This window comes from Alexandromys fortis, unplaced genomic scaffold (assembly GCF_014885135.2).
Source record: "Alexandromys fortis isolate MF-2015 unplaced genomic scaffold, M_Fortis_MF-2015_v1.1 scaffold_198, whole genome shotgun sequence".
NCBI lineage: Eukaryota > Metazoa > Chordata > Mammalia > Rodentia > Cricetidae > Alexandromys > Alexandromys fortis.
This window is the reverse complement of record NW_026068111.1, coordinates 255,283-278,380: the sequence shown is the minus strand read 5'-3', so window position 1 is coordinate 278,380 and position 23,098 is coordinate 255,283. Positions and strand designations below refer to the sequence as shown.

Below are 23,098 nucleotides of genomic sequence, written 5' to 3'. Positions count from 1 at the left end.
AAAAAAAAAAAAAAGGTGAGACTTCTGAAGGACACTTGTTCCAGCACCCAGACATTCTGATTGTGCTTTGGTTATATTGGCTTTTCAGCTATAATCAGTAAATGAGCTTTGATGAGAATCCTTGGTAAGCTGTCTGTTGATTAACTTACGGTGGCGATGTCATCAGGTCCTCTGAGGCTTCGCCTGCCCCACCTGACTGTCCCTTTCCCTAATATCTTGTCTGGTTTGTGTGTGCGTATGTACCATCCAGGCAGCCTTAGCTTGCCTGACTCTCATTTCATTATAGTCTTTGAAAAAGAAATTTAACATTTTGTATTCAGTCAGATTCCTAAAGTTATCTCTTTCGCTTTATTTTGGGGGTGGGTAGGGGATGGAGGAGGAGGAGGAGAAGAAAAATGAGAACTTGGTGAAACGTTTTTATAATGCTGAGCAGTTGCTAAGTGACCCCCCCCCCCCCCGTCACATTTTCTAATTAAACATGGACAAAATTTTTAAAGTAAGCTTGAAAAGCTCCACACACATCAGAGCCATTTTTGGTATTGGACATAATTAATCCTTTGTAGCTAGATGAATTCTTAGCAGCCAGAGCTAATAGATAGCAGAAAAAGCTGTTTAATAAGATAAAAGGTGCCCATGTTGGAAAGTCAGGCCACTTGGCTAAGTTAATGGGAGCCAATGCATGTGAGGTAATTTGGAGTAGTTTCTGATGATGGTGTACAGTTAAAATTCATGTTAAATTGTGCCTTGTGTCTTTCTCTTTTTAAATTGCATTTATTTATTTACCTTGGATATGTGTGGTGACCCAACAGTGTATGCATGTGAAGGTCCAAGGATAACCAGCAGGAATCTGTTCTCTTCCTACCTTGTGGATTGCAAAAATCAAAGTCAGGTCATCAGGCGTGGGGGCAAATGCCCTTACTCACCTAGCTGCCTCACCAGCCCTTCGGTTGTTTCTTGTTTGTTTTTAACAATTTATTTATTTTTAAGCATATGAGTTTCTTGCCTGCAGGTATGTGTATACACTACTGGTGTGCCTGGATGCCCTCTGAGGTCAGACTTGGGTATCGGGATCCCCGTGAGCTGTAGTTACAGATGGTTGTGAGCCAGCCACCATGTGGGTGGTAGGAACTGAACCTGGGTCCTCTGCAAGAGTACTAAGTGCTCTTAACTGCTGAGTCATTATTCCAGCCCTGTTTTGGTTTGTTTTAAACTAAAAAAGAAAAAAAAAAAAAACACTTTGAAGATTGCCCATTTTATGAAATCATGTCAGAAAAAAGGCAACCCTGAAAATTAAAGATATTTTAAAAAGAAGGAAAAGCTACTCCTACCAACTTCCTTGCCTTGAAAGAAGCAGAGATGACCATGTTTATCTTGCTGTCTGGAAGTCGCTGTCTCCATGTGGTTGCTCACAAGCAGGCATACGTAGCTTTACAAAACTGAGCACGGTCCGTGTGCCATTGGTGAAGTTGCTGCTTGCTGTTACCAGGTCCCGAGCCTTTTCCTAAGTACACCACATGCGTGTGCCTGGTGCCCTTGGCAGTCCGAGACGGGCATTGGTTTCCTTGGAGCTGAAGTTGTAGACAGTTTAAATCACCATGTGAGTGCTGGGAATGGAACCTGAGTCCTTTGTAAAAAGCAAGTGCTTTTAATTCCTGAGCCGTCTCTCCAGCCCCCAAGATATTTACTTAAATCCATTTCTGTATTAGTTAGGGTTTCTATTGCTGTGATGAAACACTATGACCAAAAGCAGCTTGGGGAGGACAGGGTTTGTTTTGCTCACAATTCCATATCACCAAATGAAGTCAGGGTAGAAGCTCAAGCAGAGCGGAAGCTGGGAGGCAGGAGTTGATGCGGAGGCCATGGAGGGGTGCTCCTTACCGGCTTGCTCCTCGGGGCTTGCTCAGCCTGCTTTCTTATAGCACCCAGGACCCCGCTGTTGCACACACAGCTCACGATGACGGGGCCTGCCCTTATCAATCACTAATTAGGAAGCTCCATTACAGACTGGCCTGCAGCCAGTCTTGTGGAGGCAATTTCTCAAGTGCACAGTCTTAAGGAGGCCATTTCTCAAGAGAAGTTCCCTCCTGTCAGCCGAGTCTCACTTGTGTCAAGCGGACATAAAAGCTAGCCAGCCCATTTCCAAAGCAGTTTTCCTCTCCATTACCATGTATCCCTCTTGCAGTGGTCACACCACGCAGGTGCTCTACCACTAAGCCACACCTCCAGCTCATGAATTAGCATTTTTAAATTCCAGATTTGCCAAGATTTTTTTTTTTTAAGTATAGCTTGTTCTTTTGTCAATGCTAGAGAATTGCATGGGTTTTAACATGTTTTCTGTCTGTTACATTTATTGTCCCTTTTCCCCCTTTTGTTCATTGCTTATTCATATCCTTAATCTGTTCCCCACTAGGATATTCATCCTTACTTCTTAACCTTAAATCTCCTGTGTTTGCATTCTTTCTAGTTTGTTGTCTTTTGGTCAATGCTATATTGTTTCTGTGAATTTTATTTTTATTTTTCATAAGTGTCTATGTGAAGGTTGTACCCATGGGCACAGACTGAAGGAGGGCATCAGATCCCTTACAACTGGTGTTACAGGCTGTTGTGAGCTGCCTGATGTGAGTGCTGGGAACCAGACTCAGGCCTTCTGCAAGAGCAGCGAGTGATCTTGTCAGTGGCACTGTCTCACCTCCCCAAATGCTACATTCTTGTTTGATGTGTTTTACTTTTCTAAAAGGTTGTGCCTCTGGAAGGTTCTGGAAGATCCTGTCATCTGTGGTTGGCGGAATCGTGGCCCTTTGCATTGGACTTCTTACATCTGTCTACCTGGCCACCCTGCATGAGAATGATTTGTGGTTTTCCAATATTAAGGTATGGGCTACTTTAGACCGTTATTATATGATCTACTCATTTGTTTCCCTGAGAGCTAGCCATGTAGATAAATGACCAGGACCACACAGTTTAGCCATGAAAGTCCAACCCACTTTCTTATCCCGGCATGGTATGCATGTCTGTAATCCCAGTACTTAGGTGGAAAAAGGAAGATCGGGCATTCGAAGGCCAGCCTGGGTTATGTGAGAACTTGTCTTCCCAGGAAAGAAAAGAATCCTGGGTCTTAGAAGGGTTTGACTCGAGGGTAAGAAGACTTAATGTGTTCATCATTTAAAAATAGCATCAAAATTTGTATTATCAGGTGAGTTTCTCCTCAGTCTGGTGCTACCCGCATTGTCCCAGCACTAGGGAGACAGAAGCAGAAGGGTTTTGAGTTGAGGCTAGCCTGGGCTACTTAGTAAGAATCTGTCTGGAAAGCACCATGGAGATGACTGAGTTAGTAAAGTGCTTGCTGCACAAGAGTGAGGCCTTGAGTTCGAATCTTTAGCGCTTGTGTAAAAAGTCAGGTGTAGCAGTGCACTCTTACACGCCCAGGTCTAGTGAGAGACTCTGTCCCCTAAGACTCAAGACGCACGGCTTCTGAGGAATGGCTCTCAAGGTCGACCTCTGGTCTCCACTCATGTGCAGATACAAATACATGTGCCTGTGTGTCCCCATCCCCCTATACACATGCAGGAAGAAGAGGGAGAAAGAAAATTGAAATTTGTTATTTTTGATCGATTTAGTTTTATTGTGGTTATTTTAAACTGTTGTATTTGTCAAAATATGGGTTATGACACTGGCATAGTAGGCTGCTCGGTGAAATCCAGTGGAATGTTTTTTTTTTTTAAAGATTTATTTACTTATTATGTATACAGCATTCTGTCTGCTTGGATGTCTGCACGCCAGAAGAGGGCACCAGATCTCATTACAGATGGTTGTGAGCCACCATGTGGTTGCTGGAAATTGAACTCAGGACCTTTGGAAAAGCAGCCAGTGCTCTTAACCTCTGAGCCATCTCTCCAGCCCCCAATCCAGTGGAATGTTAGAGAAGAGGGTTGAGGATTGTTTTGTTACTTTCCGTTTTGATTGTATATATCTGTGTGCAAACTGGGTTATGGTGGAAATTTTATTTATCTATTTATTTGATTTATTTTTTCTGTCTGTTGATTGCAATAGGCAAAAAGGAAGGAAGAAACTCAGATGGAGCCCTCATCTCCATCAGGAGCTTCAGACTTTCTAGTACTGTGTGTGCAAGTGCAAGTGAACTTGAGTGGAAAGCCATCAATTCCTTATAGTCAAGGGGCAGGGTCGACTCTCCAAATATCATTTTGTTTTCTTTCTGTCTTAGAATTTCCAGAACCTGCTGGCATCATTTCAGGGCATATCTGTGACTTCATAGAAGGAAGCTTGCCTGTTGCCAGGGGTTTTGATATAAATATGCCTTGCTTTTTTCCCTCATGATTTGTATTATTACTTATATATAGTATGCATGCATGTGTATGCACCTGCCTGTAGGTACTAGTGCCTGTGAGAGGCCAGAAAAGGGTATCAAGATCCCTGGGGCTGAAGTTCCAAGAGCTTGTGAGCCATCGGATATGGGTGCTGGGAACTGAACCCTGGTCCTCTGGAAGCACATGTAATTGCTGAGCCATCTCTCCAGCCCCAGATAATGCTTCTTTGTGAACATTAATATCTTTATTTTGGATAAAGGCTAAGATGCCTCTGCGGGACTAGGTAGCCAAAGTAGCCAAAGTTAAATGCTAATAGCAGTATGGCAGGAAACATGTCGGAAGAGCTATTGAATCGAGCTCTTTAAAGTATATGAGTGGCCTTGCTCACATCTTATAGAACCAAACCATCATCAAGATGCTTGGGCACCCTTGACTTTTCCCTGGGTCAGAGTAATCATTGTACTACATTGTGTTATGTTTTCAATCCAGAGTTGAGTGCTTGTTTTGTGGGTAACACTGAAATTCTGGAGAACTTAACAAAGGCCTCAGCTTGTCTAGCATACTAAATGGGGTAAATATGTACCGGACACCTGCAGTATTAAGTGGACACTGTGATACTCTTGAGAAGAACACAGGCAAGGTTTCAGACAGTTCAGATTGTAGCACACATCCTGAGTCCATGGTCTGACCTGTAGAGTTCTAAGGAAGCCCATGGTTGGGGCTACAAGTATTGGTTAAGGAATCCTGAAGGGTAAACAAAGGAAGAGACCCAGGGAGGGGAAATGAATGGGGGAGGAACAGTGCTCAAGGCCGGGAGGAAAGGGAGAGAGCTGGGTGTGCCAACAGCAGTAGACTGTGGCCAGAGAACAGAAGGGGAAAGGGTAGACTGTGTATAGCCGCAGCTGATGGGGAAGGACCTGTGCTCCCGTCACAGAGACTGGCCTCTGAGTGTGTGGTGAGCCCTGTGTCATCTAACTAGGCTGCAGCGCTTCCCTGGGGAGCTGTCTCCAGTTGTGGCATGGAGAATTGATTGAGGAGGGCAGAATAAAGCTAGAGCCCACCGCGGAGTTAATCCTGTTCAGTGGATTCTATGAGACCGGAATATCCAATTAGGATATCCCGTAAGTGATTATCTTCTGTGAGCCAGGCCCTCCTGTAGGTCTGGGAATCCAGCATTGAAGGAGACTTAATTTTGATGCAGGGGACAAAATCAGAAAGAAGAATCAAAGCAGATGGTGAGTGACTAGGGGCCTCTTTAGAGTCGGGGTGAAGCTGTTGACCTCAAGGGTAAGATGTGGAAACCAGGACCTATGTGGTAAAAAGGGGGAGATGCCATCGCAGGGAAGTGGCTCCAAAGCGGGAATGAAGTTGACCTGTCCAGAATCAGAGAGGAGCACATGGGGCCGTACTTCTGTGAGCGTATGAATGGAGGCGTAAGGGGCTGTACAAAAAGAAAGACCCTGTCTGCACAGCACAGCTCTGGCCCCAGAGGGAATGAGACATAGTTTATTATGAGTGTACATGGCCTGGATACGGACTCATGTTGTTCTGGGTGACACATGACGCCATGGAAGAGGTTACAGGGACTTCTGTGGTCGTGGGGTCAAAGGAATCGTAAATCAGTACACTTACCCAAATACTTCAGTGGGGACACCAAGTGTGTGGGTGTGCGGGTGTGCTGGTCTTTTGTCAACTTGACACCAGCTCGAGTCTTCTGGGAAGAGGGAGCCTCACTTGAGAAGATGCCTCTGACAGACTGGTCTGTAAGGAAGTCTCTGGGCATTTTCTTGAGTAATGGTTGACATGGGAGGGTTCAGCCCACCGGGGGCAGTGCCATCTCCAGGCAGGTGGTCCCCAGTTGTCTAAGAAAGCAGTCTGAGCAACTGTTCATTCAGCAGCACCCCTCCATGGCCTTGGTTGTAGTTCCTTCCTTGAGTTTCTGCCCTGACTTTCCTTCACGTTGGACTAGATGTGTAAGGCAAATAAACCCTTTCCTCCCCAGGTCGGTTTTGGTCGTGGTGTTTGGTCACAGCAGTAGAAAATCTAAGATATGAATTACAACAAAGGGTGGGGGTCATCTCTGCTGTGGGTTCCAGATGCTGCCTGGTGACATTCTTAGTTTTGAATCTGGGAGAAGCTGGTGGTTTGCAAAGTGGGTGTATGCCAAAAGTTTCATGTACTAGACAGACGTCCTAGGTCAGGTAGAGAGGTTGGGGATAAATAGCTACCAAGATTAAAGACGGCCGGAGATGGTTTGACTCTGGGCCTACAGCCATCCGGCTCCCTGTCTCCCTCCAGGCACGGAACTTGTGGTCAGTTCCTCAATCTGCAGTGCCTTCCACTTCTTTGGGGAACTTGAGTTTGCACTCCCATTGTGTAGGGGTTCAGAGGCTGGAAGGAACTGGAGAGAAGAGGGTGGGGTAAGAATTTTCTAGGAAGTTGATTTGGAAGGTCGTTTTGTCGTTTTTTATGAAAGGTGACTGACAAAGACAGCGACTGCCCAGTGTCCTCTGTGAACAGCTTGGTGGCTGGCTCGTGCATCTGCCATTCCCTGTGACATATGCAGACTGCCATATGCAGTTCTCCAGGGCACAGTGACTTCTCTCCAGCTATCACCAGTTAGGCCAAACTTTCCAGCAAAACTGCCCTGGCCTGCAGACTCTCTTTGCTGCTGGATGGTGGTGGCACACACCTTTAATCCCAGCACTTGAGAGGCCGAGGCAGGTGGGTCTCTGAGCTTGAGGCCAGCCTGGTCTGCACAGGTTTAAGTCAGCTAGGATGACATTGTGAGACCCGGTTTCAAAAAGCCAAACTCTGGTTTCAAATTGAGGGATCCCTGCCCCAGTTGACCCTTACCGCTAAGCAGTTGGCTATAGATTTTGAGGTGCCCACTGGCCATTCAGGACGAGCATTGGCCAGAAGGACTCCTAGAACTCAGGGATGTGCTGTACTTGGAGGTGTCGTAAAGATATACCAGCCGAAGGGAAAGACACAGGCAAGGTAGTCCAGAACATCCCAGACCCACACACTGCTACGCTTCCTTGTGAGCTCAGGTTGAAGGACTCTTTTGGCACATAGTGTGGCAGTGTGTGGTTTAATGCCTGCCAGGACAGCTCACCTAAGCTCCAGTGTAGATGACTGTCTTAGGGTTTCCATTGCTTGATAAAACACCATGACCAACAGGAACTTGAGGAGGAAAGGGTTTATTTCAGTTCATCATTGAAATTAGGGCAGGAACCTGGAGGCAGGCACTTAAGCAGAGGTCACGGTGGAATGCTGATACTGGCTTACTCCTCATGGCCTGCTTAGTCTCCTTGCTTTTACTTGCCCATGGGTGGCACAACTCACAGTGAGTTGAGCCCTCTCACACTGATTAAGAAAATGTACCACAGGCTTTCCCACAGGCCAGTCTCAAAGGCTCATTTCCTTAATTGAGGCTTTCTCTTTCATAATGACTCTAGGTGGGGTCAAGTTGACATAAAAACTGGCTGGCACAAGACTCAGTGGATCATTGGCTATGGATGCCTGCAGCCTAGAGAGGTCAGATTGATACTGTGTGGACTCAAAGTCGGATTGATACTGTGTGGGCTCAAAGCCCCAACCTTCTAGTTACTGGCAAGACTTACTGACATTCTGAGTCAGCAGCATCAGCTGTCAGCTGGGGTCTTTAGAAAATGGACTCTCATCACTCAGGAGTTAAGGGCTGCCTTCCAGGAACAGAGGGCTGAGAACAGCTGAATCCTTGATTTCTGGAGCTTTAAAGTTCCTTCCAATGACAGGGTCTCACTGTGTAGCCCAGGCTGGCTCTGAGCTCAGGATTCTCCTGCCGCCACCCCCAGCTCACTTTTGATACCAAAGGCACTTTCAAAGTTGTCTGCCAAAGATAGGGAGTTGAGGAAGCTGGATTTGTGGCTCCGAAGGCAGGCGCTCCATCTGTGTTGAAAAACGGACATTTTCATATTACCAGCTTGTAGATGTGTGGGTGAGATTGTTTCAGAAGTGTGTAGAATGGGAAAGAAAGAGAAGCCTGGACAGCCTCTTTCTGTGCCTCCGATGCCATCTGGGAAGCCACAAGCTGGCATATCCTCTAACAGGTTTCTTCCGCCCACCACCCACTGTCCTGTAGAGGCTACAACTGAGCTCAGAGTCTCGCTGACTCCCCTCCTCCACTCTATTCAAGCCTGTCTCTTTTTATTTGTTGTAGACAGGGTCTCACTGTGTAGCCCTGACTGACCTGGAACTTGCTCTGTAGACCAGGCTGACCTCAAACTCAAGGGATCCACCTGCCTCTGCCTCCTGATTGCTGAGATTAAAAGTGTGCACTAAGCTGTTTTTTTTTTTCATGAAAATACTTCCATTTTGAGTACTTAGAATTGTTAATTATTCAGAGACTAAAAATAATTCCTTGAAAGATAAAAAGCTCACGTGTTGAGTTTCTATGTTCCAAATATTTACTGGTTTAATTTTTACTTGATTTTAAGATAACATCTCATTGCGTAACTCAGGCTAGCCTCCAATTATTGGTCCTCCAGACTCCACCTTGAGTTCTGGGCTTGCAAGTATATACCACTGTGCCCTACTTCAATATGATGTGTCCGTGTGTTTGTTTGCTTTCTTGGAACACAGTCTCAGTGCCCAGCCTTGGATGGCCTGGCATTACAACCCAGGAGAGAATGTTACAGACTACCATACATAGAAGGTCAAATTGGAAATCTTTATTAGTTAGCAACTAAGAGTAGGCTCTTGCCCTAAAGAACTCTTGACCTCAAAGCTCAGGGCTCAGTTAGCAACTAAGAGTAGGCTCTTGCCCTAAAGAACTCTTGACCCCAAAGCTCAGGGGTAAAGCATTTCTAAAGGCAAACACCATGATGACGTCATTGTCAGGAGAACCATGTAGCCTCCCCCACAACCCTTTTCTTTTTGTCTGAGCACGTCAGTTGTTTTGCTTACGCATCTGGGCTATGTTAGGGTCATGGAAAACCCTAAATGTGTTGTCCCAGAGGACGTGGTCACCAGGGGTGCTTAGGGCTGAGACTTTTCTGAGCAGACACAGATTGGAGTCTGGGTAAGATGAGGACAGGATGGTGTCACCTCAGTCACTTCGTGGGAACTCCAAGCATAAGCCAGGCTCACCTTGAACGTGTGACAGTCTCCTTCTAAGTGATTTTTGGAATGTACTTTGCAGTGTGAGAATTTGAAAAGTGGGAGCCTCGAAGCGTCAGCTTGAACCGAAGGGAAAGATACTGGCTTAAGCGGTATAGAGAATCTGTCTCGAACCCCTTCTGAGCCTCGTTGATGGGTTAGAGAGTTTATTTCTCCTCTTTAGTCACTGTACGTTATCTTCCTTGCCACAAAACTTCAGATGTTACTGGTTGAAAATTACATATCCTATGTTGAATGTCTGTGATGTGTGTGGTACATTTTATGGTATTTTTTTTTCTTAGTAAACACTGTAGCTTTAAATTGGCCTTAAAGGCAGCCTGCTTTTTCTTTTTTATTTTTTTATTAAAGATTTCTGCCTCCTCCCTGCCACCGCCTTCCCTTTCCCTCCCCCTTCCCCAATCAACTCCCCTTCCCTCATCAGCCTGAAGAGCAATCACAGCCTGCTTTTTCTACTGTCCTTTATCATAATCCAAACATACCAAAAGGGCACAGTCTACATCATACTTGCTGCATTCCCTTTACAGCCCAGTGCATTATTGGGGCTCAGTAAATAAGCTTGTGTTTAAAGCAGGTTGGACCTCTGAGGTTGCAGGAAGAGAAGGCAGAGGAGTAGGGAGGCAGCCGGCTGCTGGGAAAATCTGCCTGGAGCTGGATCAGAAGGAACAGCTTAGCTTGGCTGAGGGGGTGTTGTTGTCCTGGCAAGTGTGGGACAGCCACTTTTAATGCATTTTAATGATCTCTGTCAGCAGAGGCTATAGGAAAACCATGTTGCCATTATGCTTTTATTTATTGAATATTTATTATGCTTCATTTGTTGTTGCTATACGTGCTGTCTTGTGATGGTGAAACAGACTTTAAGATGAAAAATATTACGTAAGACTTACTACTACTGACTGCTTGTTTGTTTATATAGTTATATCATTTTCCCCTTCCTTTTAACCCTCCCAGATGCTTAACTGTATGCATTCTTTTTTCATTAATTGTTGTTATAAATAGGGAAGAGCACATCAATGGCTTAGCAATACCAAATGATCAGCCCTGAAAACATACAAATAACATAGAAACTGAGCAGGTTGTACTTATGTATTTAGAAACACACGCACACACACTTTCTGTGATTTAGACAGTTTCACTCTGTAGCCCTGACTGGCCTGGTGCTGTAGTCCAGACTGGCCTTGAACTCATGGAGATTCACTTGTCTCTGTCTCCTGTGTACAAGGATCAAAGGCAGGTGCCTCCCACACCCAGCGTTTTCAGAGCCGGCTGGACCAACTCAGCTGCTCAGGAGGCTGAGGCAGAGGCTTGCAGAGTAAGTTTAAGACCAGCAAGGACAACTTATCAGGACCCTGCCTCAATGTAAACAAAGAGAAAATGGGTCAGAGAAGTAGCTCAGTGGTAGAGTGTTTGCCTAAGCCTGGAGTTCAGTCTCCAGTCCTGTACAGGGCCCCTCAGGTCTCTGTGTGTGAGAGAGAAATCTTTTGAGTGTTGAGGTAGAGTGTGATTTAGTGTAGAGCACTGACTAGTCTGTGCTTGCCTGGGTTTCATTTCTGCCACCACCACCAAAGAAAAACACTTTTCCTTCCATTCTCACTCACATGCATATGTATTTTACCTAGCGAACCCAACATATGTACAGTTTGCCATGTCTGATGTCACATCGCACACTTCTTAGACAGACAATTGCACGTCTTCACCAAGCTTGCACCATTATTAGATTAAAAATGTATGCTTATAGAATTCAGCAGATTTGACATGCGTATACTCTTATTTATTTCACTCTTTGAATGTGCCCCAATTTTGGAGAGTTAGATTGTTTCTAATTGTGTCATTAAATTCCCAAAATTACTTACTTAACTTCTCACTTTAAAGTGGCAGTAAAAACATGTCACTTTCTGCTCGTCTTGAAATTGTGTCAGAACAATTAAGGAAAATGAAGAGAGCTAAATTCTCTTTTCCCTCCCTCCCTGCCTTTCTTCTAAGGCTTGTTCAGGCAAAACTTACTCTGCCTTACAGTGCCCCAGACCTTATCTCCTGAATCTAAGAAGCCCATTATCCAAATTCCAGGTATATCTGGTGAAGTCCAGAGGAGTATAAAAGGTGCTGAGCAAGGGCTCCCAGCTCCGCCCTCCAGTGACGCTCAGAGAATAGAAGGCCTGGGTCCTGGCACGTGCACCCATTCCCTGGTGGGTGCCGTGATGTGCCTCTGGGGAAGAGAATGGAGCAAGGCAGTATGAAAGGAGGAGTCCTACCAGGGTTTGATCGCATCCGTAGGATGTGGGATTTAGTGGAGCAGGACCTGCGGTTTGAACGTCCCTCACATTGCCCATCACTACTCACTAAACTCAGGAGAAAACTAGAGAAATCATTCTTAAGGTCTCATGATGTCAACCTGGCTGGCCTGGGGCCTGCCCGTAGACCAGGCTGACCTTTAACTCAAGATTCCTCCCTGCCTCTGACTCTGTTTCTGGAATGCTGGGTTTAAAGGTATGCACCACCAGGGCAGGCTAAGAAATCACTGTTGAAAAACACCTCTGTCGCAGGGCGGTGGTGGCGCACGCCTTTAATCCCAGCACTCAGGAGACAGAGGCAGGCAGATCTCTGTGAGTTCGAGACCAGCCTGGTCTACAAGAGCTAGTTCCAGGACAGGCTCCAAAACCACAGAGAAACCCTGTCTCGAAAAATTAAAAAAAAAAAAAAAAAAAAATTTGTTTTTTCTTTTTAAAAAAAAAAAAAAAAGAAAAAGAAAAACACCTCTGTCCTACAGCAACTTTGTTGGTCTAAGTGTGTGTCTCCCCTCTCCCCCACTATATAGTCTTTTTGTAAAGAACCGATCAAGAAAGAGCAAGAAAGAGCTTGTCAGTTATGTTCACAATGACTAATCACCCAGAAAGAGCTAGCAAAACGTTGTGTAATGATACAGTAAGAGAAAAGGGGAAAAGAAACCAACAAAACTTAATAGCAAGGACTTGAAGATAGAGGCCAAATACATCATAAATAGCCAGCCCCAGCACTCAGGGGGTTAAGGCAAGAGGACAGAGTTTAAGGCCAGCCTCAACTACACAGTGAGACCATGTCCCCAAAATAAAAAGTATTTGCCAGTTTGGAAGATAGATTTATAAAATTTTAATTTGTTTATGAATATGAATGCTTGCTTGCATTTATGTCTGTGTACCAAAAGAGAGTACCAGATCACCTGGAACTGGAGTTACAGGTCGATGTGTGCCTCCATGTGACACAGATTCTCTGCAAGCGCCCCTACTCTCCCTACTCACTGTGGTGGTTGAAGAGAAAATGACCTCCATAAGGCCATTGGGAGTGCCACTACTAGGAGGTGTGGCTTTGATAGAGTGGGTGTGGCCTTGTTGGAGGAAGTGTGTCCCTGTGAAGGTGGTCTTTGTGTTATCCTTTGCGCAATCTACACCCAGCGTGGATCACTTTGTAGAACTCTTAGCTCCTTCTCCAGCAGCATGTCTGCCTGCACGCTGCCATGCCACCTCCCTTGACCATAATGGACTGAACTTCTGAACTGTCAGTCAGCCTCAATTAAATGTTTTTCTTTATAAGAGTTGCTATGGTCATGGTGTCTCTTCACAGCAATAGAACCCCTACAGTATGCCAGCTCTCAAAGAGATAGAGGAAGGCCACAAAGGGAAAGGAAACAGAGTCGACAGAATGTAGAAAAGAAAAAGAAAGTGAGACCAGACAAGATTCAGCATCCTGCAGATGCGACTGCGGAAAACACAGAGGAGGAGTTGGGCAGATGTGCAGATGGAAGCAGGTGGAGGGAGAGAGGTGGCCAGGGAAGACAAAGAACAGCAAACATGCAACACTGGTGTCCCAACAACAGGAGGGAAAGCGTGACACAGACATTTGTTGCCCCCAAAATTTAAGGATAAAGGAAAATTTGGGCATACAAATTGAAAGGGCATAGTTGGTCCCACAGAATGTTAACCCAGCAAAACTGTCAGCCTGAAGTAACACCGTGAAAATATAACATAGTGGAGCGGACCTGTGATCCCAGCAATTGAGAGGAAGAAGCAGGAAGATCAGAGGTTCAAGGTCATCGTGGGCTACGTAATGGGTTTGAAGACAGCCTGGGATACATGAGACTGTGTGTGTGTGTGGTGTATGTGTGTGTGTGTGTATATGTGTGTATGTATGTTTGTGTGAGGTGGCCTAGAAGCTCTTTGGCCATAAGCCTATGATCTGAGTTTGGTTCCTGGAATCCGTGTAAAGAGGGGAAAGCCAACTCTGCAAGTTGTCCATTGAACTCTGTGTGTATGAAGTGCACACAGAAGAATAAAAAGCCCAGAGCAGTTTGAAATGGGAAGACTTAGAAGATATAGCTGAGTAGTATAGAGTGCTCTCATAGTATACACAGCCCTTCAGTTTCAGAAGTAAGAAAAGTGCGGAGGTGGATTGTAGGACTTAATCAAGAAACCAGTGGGCACTACGGATCATATGACCTAAGAGGAGAGTTATGGGTTCATCTCACTTCCAACTTTTTCATGGTTACATGTGAAACTCTGGGACTATGAATAGAATTGAGTGAGGTGGTGGTACATGCCTGTTATGCCAGCACTCAAGAGGCTGAGGCAGGATGATCACAGGTTTAGAACTAATCAAAAACACAGGAGAAGTACCCACAACATACGATCACAGCTACTTACTGCAGAGCATCGGTAGGTAGTACACAGAGAGGTACATAAGTTGTCCTGTGTCGTCGTTAAGAAAGTCACCCTGTAAAGTTTCCCAGTTAAAAGTAGGACACACGCACAGAGAAACAGAGACACAATCAAAGATTCATTCCCAAAAGCAACGTAACACAAGTATATCATGAACACAAGTATATCAAACATATCAAACCTCCTCTTTTTTTTTTTTTTGATTGAAACAGCGTCTCACTATTGACCGGCCTAGAACTCATATTGTAGTCCAGTGTCCCCAGAGACCAGAAGAGGGCATTGGATCCCCTGGAACTGTAATGCCAGGCAACTATGAGCCTGATGTGGGTGCTGGGAGCTGAACCCTGGTATGCTACAGGAGCAGAAAGTGCTCTTTGCTGCTGAGCCAGCCAGCTCTCTGGCTCCCCAGAGTTTGTTTTGGTTTTGTTTTGTTTTTAGCAGAGAAAATGGAAAGACTTTATTCACCCAGTAAGCACTCTGTTCCTGCCTCAGGATAATGTGACACTTTTCTCTTTGATTCATTCATTCATTTAAATAAAAATTCAAGCTAGCTAAAAGCAAAATTCTTGTGACTTGTAAATTTAAAAGTTCCCTTCCTCCCCCTTCTTCACTAGAAAGTTTGTTGTACCCCTGAGGATTGAACCCAGGACCTTGTACATTGCAAACAAATACCTCAAAGTATTCCTTAAATCTTGGAGCACAGAGAAAATGAATGTTGAATGTTTAGAAATTAGGAAAGAAATCTAGAAAGCAGAGATGCATTTCAAGGCAGTGTGCAGAATTTTGTTGCTTTAAATAGTATAATATAGAATAAGGATGACGTACCCAGAAATGAGTGGAATATTCCTCTGTGGAATTGCAAAGTGAACAGTCAGGCAAAGGGAAGGATACAGCTAAATAGTAGATTAGTGATGAGGCAAATGTTTGGTGAAAATGAGAGCTGTCGGTGTGGCCTCATCCTCCAGAGCACAAAGATGGAAGAAATGAAGTAGAAATACAGAAACTAGAAACAAAAGCCGGTCATGACATCACAGGTGGCATGTATATGCAAACCCGAGGTCTAGAAAAGAAGTAGACTTTATTCTAGGAAAATAATAATTGCCAAATGTCTACTTTTTTTTTCTTTCTTTCTTTCTTTCTTTTTTTTTTTTTTTTTTTTTTTACAAAGAGAACATTTCCCAGCCCTGGGGGATGCAAATAAGGGGTTTGCCCATTAGGTAATGCTCTACTGCTCTACTTCTGAGCCACACCCCAGCCCCTCACTGGTAGATTCTAGACTGGCGCTCCACTCCTGAGCTATAGCTATAGCTGCCCAAACTCTTAAAAAAAAAAAAAAACAAAGAAAACCCAGTACTCCAATAGTGTTCAAACCATTGTAGAACACATTTCACGAAGCTGTTACAGTGCTGACATCAGAACTGCAGCTGGTTTCCTTGTGTGTTACTTAGCATCTCTGTGGTGGGTGAGAACACAGAACCGGCCAACGCTGAACCATCATCACTCCTGGAGGAAGCATGTTTGTGCACATTGTATATATACATGACCTATAGATTGTTACTTGAAATCTTGAAGTCCTTCTCCTCACAGAGTATATTTTATTTTATGAAAGAGACGTTGAGGTTGGGAAGGAGTGAGTGATGTCACTGTTTCTCCACGCTAGAGCTGGAGTGGAAACCATGTCCAGCTGACGTCCTTGCTACACTGACCCCCTAGTCTCTGTTCATCTTTGTGTGAGAGCTCAAAAGGGTGAATGACTCCATCTAGGACCCATGAACGCTGGGCATCTTGGACTTGTCACAGCCCCGTGTTTGTGCACAAGGGACTGCATGCATTCTGGGCGCACTGAGTTTTGGATAAGCAGCCTCTGCAGCTCAGATCTTCACCAGGGCAGCCTTCCTCAGACTCCATCCCGCCTGTGGACCTGAGGACAAGCCTTCACATGGCACCTGCTGGTTCTTGTGCACAGAGCTGTGCCGCTGGCTCCTCTCCACCTGTGCTGAAGCAGGCACTCCGCAGTTGATGCTTTCATCTTTGCTCCCATCTGGGGGACATGTCCGCTGTGCCCCTTTTCCTTTGAGCTGCTGTAGTCCCTGTTCTCTTGTGATTCTTTCTAGAACCTTTTCCAGTTGGACTTGAGTGCATAGCCCTGCTTTAAAAGGTACTTAGTGAAGTGACCAGCAGTCTCAGAGATGCTGAGTCCAGTGGCAGTCTCTCAGCCTTGTTTGGACTTGGTCTGCTGCCATCCTTTTCTGGCTTTCAGGACACATTCTTTGAGAGTTGGCTCTGCAGCTGAGCCCTCAGGTCTTCTTAGGCTGCCCCTGGCCTTTGACCTCTTTTTGCCTGGAATCCCAGGTCTCTTCTGTCTACCCTCATGTCTAAGATCCGCATGCTGGTGACTCCCAGTAAGGACCCCACTCAGGTATTTCCCTGAAATCCAGACCTGGTATCAGCCCCTTAGTTGGCCACCTTCTTCCGTTGTCCAGTGGGCGTTCCAGATGCAGCAGACCAAAGCACTGGCCTTCCCTGGCTTTGGTGTTTCCCACACCTGCAACTTACAACTTCGTATCTGACTGGCATAGGCCAGAAGGCTTTGAAAGATCTTGTTCATGCCGACCCTACAAATAAACCCCTCAGCAAATCCTGCTCCTAAACACGTACAATGTCCAGAAGGTGACTGTCCCGAGACTGACTTTTCTCTGCCCGTGTCACTACAGCAGTGCTTTAGTGCAAGCCCAACTTTGTTCCTTTATTTTTTAAAACTAATATAAATAGCGACTTTCGTTATGAAATGTCATTGCACTTGGCACCACCCACCTCCCATGATCTGTTGTCCCTACTCACCTCCTTCCTGCTTCTGCTCCCATGAAGGTGTCGGTTTTGAAAATCTAGACTCTGCATATGAGGGAAAATTGAAATGTTTGGCCTGGTTTGTTTTGTTTATTTGCCCCCATCCTGTCTTGCTCCCCTTCCCTCTAACTCTCCCTAATGTAATGATCTGTCCTGTCCCTTTAAGAGACAAGCCACTCCCTCCCCTGTCCGCTGAGGCAAGCTGGTCTTCAGCTTCCAGCCTGAGTTTCTTCCTTAAAGAGGTAGCTTCTGCCTCTCCCCACTTCTCCCCTTACCCCTTCTCTCTCTCTCTCTCTCTCTCTCTCTCTCTCTCTCTCTCTCTCTCTCTCTCTCCTTCTCTGCTCTTCTCCCCTTTCCCTTCACGTCTCTGTCTCACCTGCCTGGGACCAGCCGCCTTTGGCATGGTCACGTGCACCATCCCTGCCTGGGACTGGCTGCTCTGGGGCCAGCTGCCTGCCGCTGCGCTGCTTGGGGACCTGCAGCCACTCAGGGACTCGCAGCATTTTATTTTTACCATTACTCCCCGAATAGCTAGCCTTCTACTTCCTGTCTCAGGTATGTCTGCTGTATGTCTGGATCCTCCCTGTGAGCCTGCCTTAGTTCATCCAGTGGTTCAGTTGGCCCCCTTCTGAATTCTGTAGGTTTTTTTTTTAAGCCTTTTAAAATATAAACCAAAGCAACTGGAGAGATACCTTAGTGGTTAAAAGTAATTACTGTAATTCCAGCTCCTTGGGATCTAACACCTTCTTCTGGCCACTGTGGGTACACTCAACAGACACATATACACATAAAGAAAATTGTCAAATATATAATGCATATGTGTTATATAAGAGTGTGTGTGTATGGTGTCTAAACATGGTGGTATATGTGTATAATCCTAGCATGACTTAAAAGCATAAAGATCAACCCAGTGCCAGCCAGCCTGGGCTACCTAGTGAGACTCTGTCTCAAAATAAAATATAAATCACCCATGCTTTTCAAGCCTGCTAAGTATAAAAACAAACTCCTAACTCCCTCTGCACACTTCACCCCTCCTAGCTCTCCAGTACAGGCCCAGAGTCCGGGTCACCTATGGAGTTACCTGCTTCCTACCCTTTGTACCCACTCTTCCTGTACCCTCATCTGCACTCAGGCTGCTATGCCTTCCTGGCTATTCCTGATACTCGTGCGTGGTTCTGTGTTGGTTCTGTATGATCGGTAGACCCTTCCTCAGGTATCTACTGGCCATGGTTACATCCTGATCTCTGCTCAGGCACCACTTCACATCTCTGTCTTTTATTATTATTGTTATTATTATTGAGACAAGATTAAACTATATAGACCTGTCTAGCTTGGAACTCACTACGCAAACCAGGAACTCACAAAGATCTGCCTGTATCAGTCCTTTAAGTGCTGGGATTAAAGGCATGCACCACCAATACCCATGCCCACACCCAGCTACTTTTTAAAAAAAAAATTTTTTTTTTAGATTTATTTTACGTGTGTGAGTGTTTCGCCTGCATGTGTGTATGTGAGCCGTGTGCATAGCTGGTGACAGAGGAAGTCAGAGGGCAGGACTAGATCCCCGGGAACTGGACCTACCCTGTGAGCTGCCACAATCCTTTTCCTTTACTCTCCTTGTACTGTTCCTTCTTGTTCCTTTGGGTCTAGGTCAGGATTCTTAGGTCTCTGTTTCCACCCACTCTAGATGTGTTCGGCGCTTCTGGTTCACCCGCAAGCCTTTATAGGTTTCTTGCTGCAGGATTTGCATACTTCTTCAAAGTGAGGTGTCTCTGGAATAACCAGGGTTAATCTGCAGATGCTGATGGCTTCCAGGCAGGCCCAGTGCGAGCTGGGAGAGCCTGCAGGACTTAACCTTCTCACCAACGCGGCTTGTCAGCTGTCACGTGTCACAGCTTTAATCAACTCTGGGGCAGGAATCCTAACGTCCTAACAGATGGATGTGAATTTAACCAGACAATAAACCATGTACGTGCCGTAAATATGTTTGCCAAGGGCATGGTTCCCAGTGCGGGCTATCTGCACAGCTGTCTTCCCTTGAACTCGCGGTATCTCGGTGAGATGATTTGTTAGCCTAACTCTGAAACAGCGTTTCCGAGAGTTAATGGGTCGTTGGCTTCTCCGTTCCCGGCAGCCTAATTGTTGGGGGATAGGGAGGGAACAGTTTTCATCCACGGAAGTTACTGATATGGGATTTTTAAAAGTGAGCTTGATGTGTTCCTGAATTGAGTGTCATTTGTCTTGAAGGGCCTGATAACCTTTCGGGCATGGCCAGCAGAACTGTGTTTTCCCCTTTGAGTACTTAAATTGCTGTGTAAGCTACTACCTCAATGTTTTTAAACAGATCTTTAAAACTATAGTTCACAGGTCTAGAGAGATGAGCACTGGCTGCTCTCCTAGAGGACCTGAATTCAGTTTCCAGCACCCATATGTCTGCTCAGAACTGCCTGGAACTCTAGCATCTAGAGGACTGACACCCTCTGCTGGCTCTGCGGGTCTGTGCTTGCGAGTGTGTGTGCACACATATGCACAAATAAAAAATAATAATTCCGTTTATCTGTCTGTCTATTCTTTCCGGTCATTGTTTTCAGACACGTTCTTATTCTTTCACCAAAGCTGCTCTCTCTGCAGACCCTCTGCAGATGAAGCTGTGGAGTGTCTGTCCACTCTGCACTCTGCAGAGGGCAGCTTCTACCGATGTGCATTTCCACTGGCGCACACCACCAGACAAAGTATAAATTGCTGCAGAACTGGGAAAGCGTGAGAGTGAAGCAGATGTTCCCTTAGCATGAAGCAGATGTAAAACTTGCGAGTGTCTGTCTAATAAAGGATAGCATTTGGTTCTAGACAGCTGGTGCCAAGATTACCAATTAATCATGTTTGAATGCGTTTTTTTACTAATTAGGTCCCCCTTTGGTTTTTACTGTTCTGGGTGTAGTAAAGAGGGGGAAGGGCATAGCTTTCCACGTTTTACACTTTGAATAACACCCCCCATCTTTATAAGACCTTTTTTTTTTTTTTAATCCTTAGAATCTTATAGGAAATGAAGCCCAAAGATGTGAATGACTGGGCTGGCTCCCCGACTGAGATTATAGGTTTGGAGTTAGGATACTCTGTAGAAGGCAGAGTGAACACCCAAAGGCAGCTGGAAAAAAGAGGAGTGTAATTACACTTAATATGAGTTTGTTTTCGTGTTATTCTTTTGCACGGACAAAAGCTAGTATCTGCTCAGTTAACATCAATAGGCAGTCTCCATGGTTATCTGACTGAGTGGGAGTCTGAACAGTACAGAAACACAGGGTACCAGTGTGGTTTCATATGATCAAACACAATGGAACATGTGTTCGCAAAGATGGAAGATGGCTAGGTTGGTGTAATTATTGAAAAAGGTCACCTCTTTCAGCTGTGAAAGATAAGTCAGTGCCACTGTGGAAGCTGAGGAGGGGCAGCAGGGATGCTGAGGCTGACTGTTGTGTGTGGTGGTGTTCTGTGCTTTTGCACTATGGGATCGAACCCTTGTGTAGGCCAGGCTAGTCTGTACTTCTGCGCTGCTTCGACAGCACTCTTTGCTACTTACTTTGCTTTTTGAGACAGGGTTTCTCTGTGTAGCCCTGACTGTCAATGAACTCGGCTATAGGCCAGGCTGGCCTCCAACTCTGCCTGCCTCTGCCTCCTGAGTGCTGGGATTAAAGGTGTGCGCCACCGCGCCCTTTTTAAACTTTTATTTTGAAATGAAGTCTCACTATGTAGCCCAGACAGGACTTCAGCTTGTGATCCTTCTGGGTACTGGGACTATTGACCTGAGCCGCCCTGCTTAGCAAACTCCTCCTCCGTTTCCTCTTCTTCTGCCTCCCTTTCTCCTTTCCTCCCTCACACCCTTCCCCCCTCATTCCTGCTCTCTCCTTCTCTTCTTCAATGCCTAACTTCCCCAAGATACGCTTATTTTCTATGAAAAGTTCAGTATATAGTTTATCCTCACATGTTTCTAGAAAGAATAAATGCCAGCTAATAATTTCTTAGAGTCAATAGTTGGATATTTTGACATTATTATAAAATGTCTTTTAAAATGTGTGTGTGTGTACATGTATGTGTGGAGCACGTGTTTTCCAACACACGTGTGGAGGTCAGAAGTTAGCTTATAGGAGTCTATTTCTACCAAGTGGGTCATGACGATGGAACTCAGGTTGCCAGTCTTGGCAGCAAGCACTTTCATCTGCTGAGCCCACTCACCAGCCCAAATTCACGATATTTTTAAAGGATGTGTCCAAGAAACACATTAATTTACAGGTCTGGAGCTAAATAGCCCAAGTGCTTCTCCTTTTTTAAAAAAAAAAAATTTAATTTTATTGCCTGACTGTGCCTGCATGTTTTTCTAAGTGTACCACGTGCATGCAGTGCCCACAAGGTCAGAAGAAAGCATCAGATCCCCCTCGAACTGGAGTTATAGGTGGTTGTGAGCTGCCATGTGGGTGCTGGGAACTGAACCCATGTCCTCTGCAAGAGCAGCCAATAATTTATCCTAACCACTGATAAGATAAAAACCACTGATGAAAAAAAAGAATAATGGCCCAACCCCTGGGCGTCCAGTCTGTGGCCCCGTATCAGCATCTTCAGCCTTCTTTTGGTTGTTTTGAGGCAGGATCTCTCCATGTAGCCTCCAGACCAGCCTTGAGCTCATGATCCTCCTGTCTCGGCCTCCTGCTGCTGGGACTGCAGGCGCTTGCCGCCATGCCTCCCTGGGTCAAGATTTCTGGTATTTTCAGAGTATCTTTTCTCGCCCAAGTTCTGTAGTTCTGCATCTTGTTTCTATAGTAACGGTGGTGTTTCAACAAAACTAGGTCAAGTAAACCCAGTCGTTCTCACTTTGTTTCAGGAAGTAGAGCGAGAAATCTCATTCAGGACGGAGTGTGGACTGTACTATTCTTACTACAAGCAGATGCTGCAAGCGCCGACCCTCCTGCAAGGTAACTGTAGCTGCCACAGTCTGGATGCTGTTGCTTCTCTGCCGTCACTCAAGGCCTGCTTTGCACTGATGCACTGGTGTGTGTGTGTGTGTGTGTGTGTGTGTGTGTGTGTGTGTGTGTGTGTGTGTGACATGTGCGTGCATTTGTTTTGGTTTTTTGAGGTAGAGTTTCTCTGTGTAGTCCTGGTTGTCCTATGTAGACCAGGCTGGCCTCAGACTCAGAGATCCACCTGCCTCTGCCTCCTCAGTGCTGGGATAAAGGCGTGCACCACCATACCTGGCTCAATTTTCAATGTATGAATATCTTGTGTACCATGTATGTTCTTCCTGGTGCCTGTACCAGGTTCCCTACAACTGGAGTTAGAGCTGCCATGTGAGTCCTGGGAATCAAACCAGGGTCCTCTAAAAGACAGCCAGTGCTCTTAACCATGGAGCCATCTCCAGCTCCCATAGCTCCTGGCTTTATCAGATTGTAATCCCATTCAAGGCACCTCCTGGAGCCAACCTGTTTCAAAGAGGGAAACAGAGGCAAAGGAGGCAGATGGTGTCCCAAGAAACGCTGAGCAGTGAAATTCCCCCAGCTTTCAGCACCTTCCACACAGTCACTGTGGAGCACGAGATGTAGCAAGCACTCTTATAGCAGCCCGAATCTGCGTCTTGGAAGTGCTGGCCCTCTCCTGAGAATCTATCTCAACAACTTTAATCCCCAATTAAGCCATCAACATAGTGGCTAATTCTCAAACTGTTTCCAACATCAAAGCCACAAATCTTGGTTTGGCAAGAGTCAGGGTCCCTAAGAATTTAAGGTAACCTCTCAGGATACTGCGGACCAGGGTAGCACTGTGGAACTGGGTCTTTGACCATGGTCAAGCCCTGGTCAGGGGGTCTCAGAATCAGCAGTTCCTCAGAATGTAGCTGTGACAGAGCGTGTTCTTAGGAGCGCCTGTGATGGAGGTGGGTCTTGTATCTTATCTGTTGATTTCATTGGTTAATAATAAAGAAACTGCCTCGGCCCTCATAGGACAGAAAATTAGGTAGGCGGAGTAGACAGAGGAGAATGCTGGGAAAAAGAAGCTGAGTGAGAGAGTCGCCATGATGCTCCCACGCCAGACAGA

At 45.6% G+C, this 23,098-nt stretch overlaps 1 protein-coding gene across 1 annotated transcript in view; it reads left to right on the top strand.

Moving 5' to 3' along the window:
• Dpy19l3 (dpy-19 like C-mannosyltransferase 3) overlaps window positions 1-23,098 on the top strand; it is a 68,427-nt gene that overhangs the window by 1,801 nt on the left and 43,528 nt on the right. Inside the window, exons 3-4 of the mRNA XM_050124497.1 lie at window positions 2,738-2,871; window positions 21,894-21,984. Coding sequence (XP_049980454.1) covers window positions 2,738-2,871; window positions 21,894-21,984 — 225 coding nt within the window. The remainder of the gene's footprint in view (window positions 1-2,737; window positions 2,872-21,893; window positions 21,985-23,098) is intronic.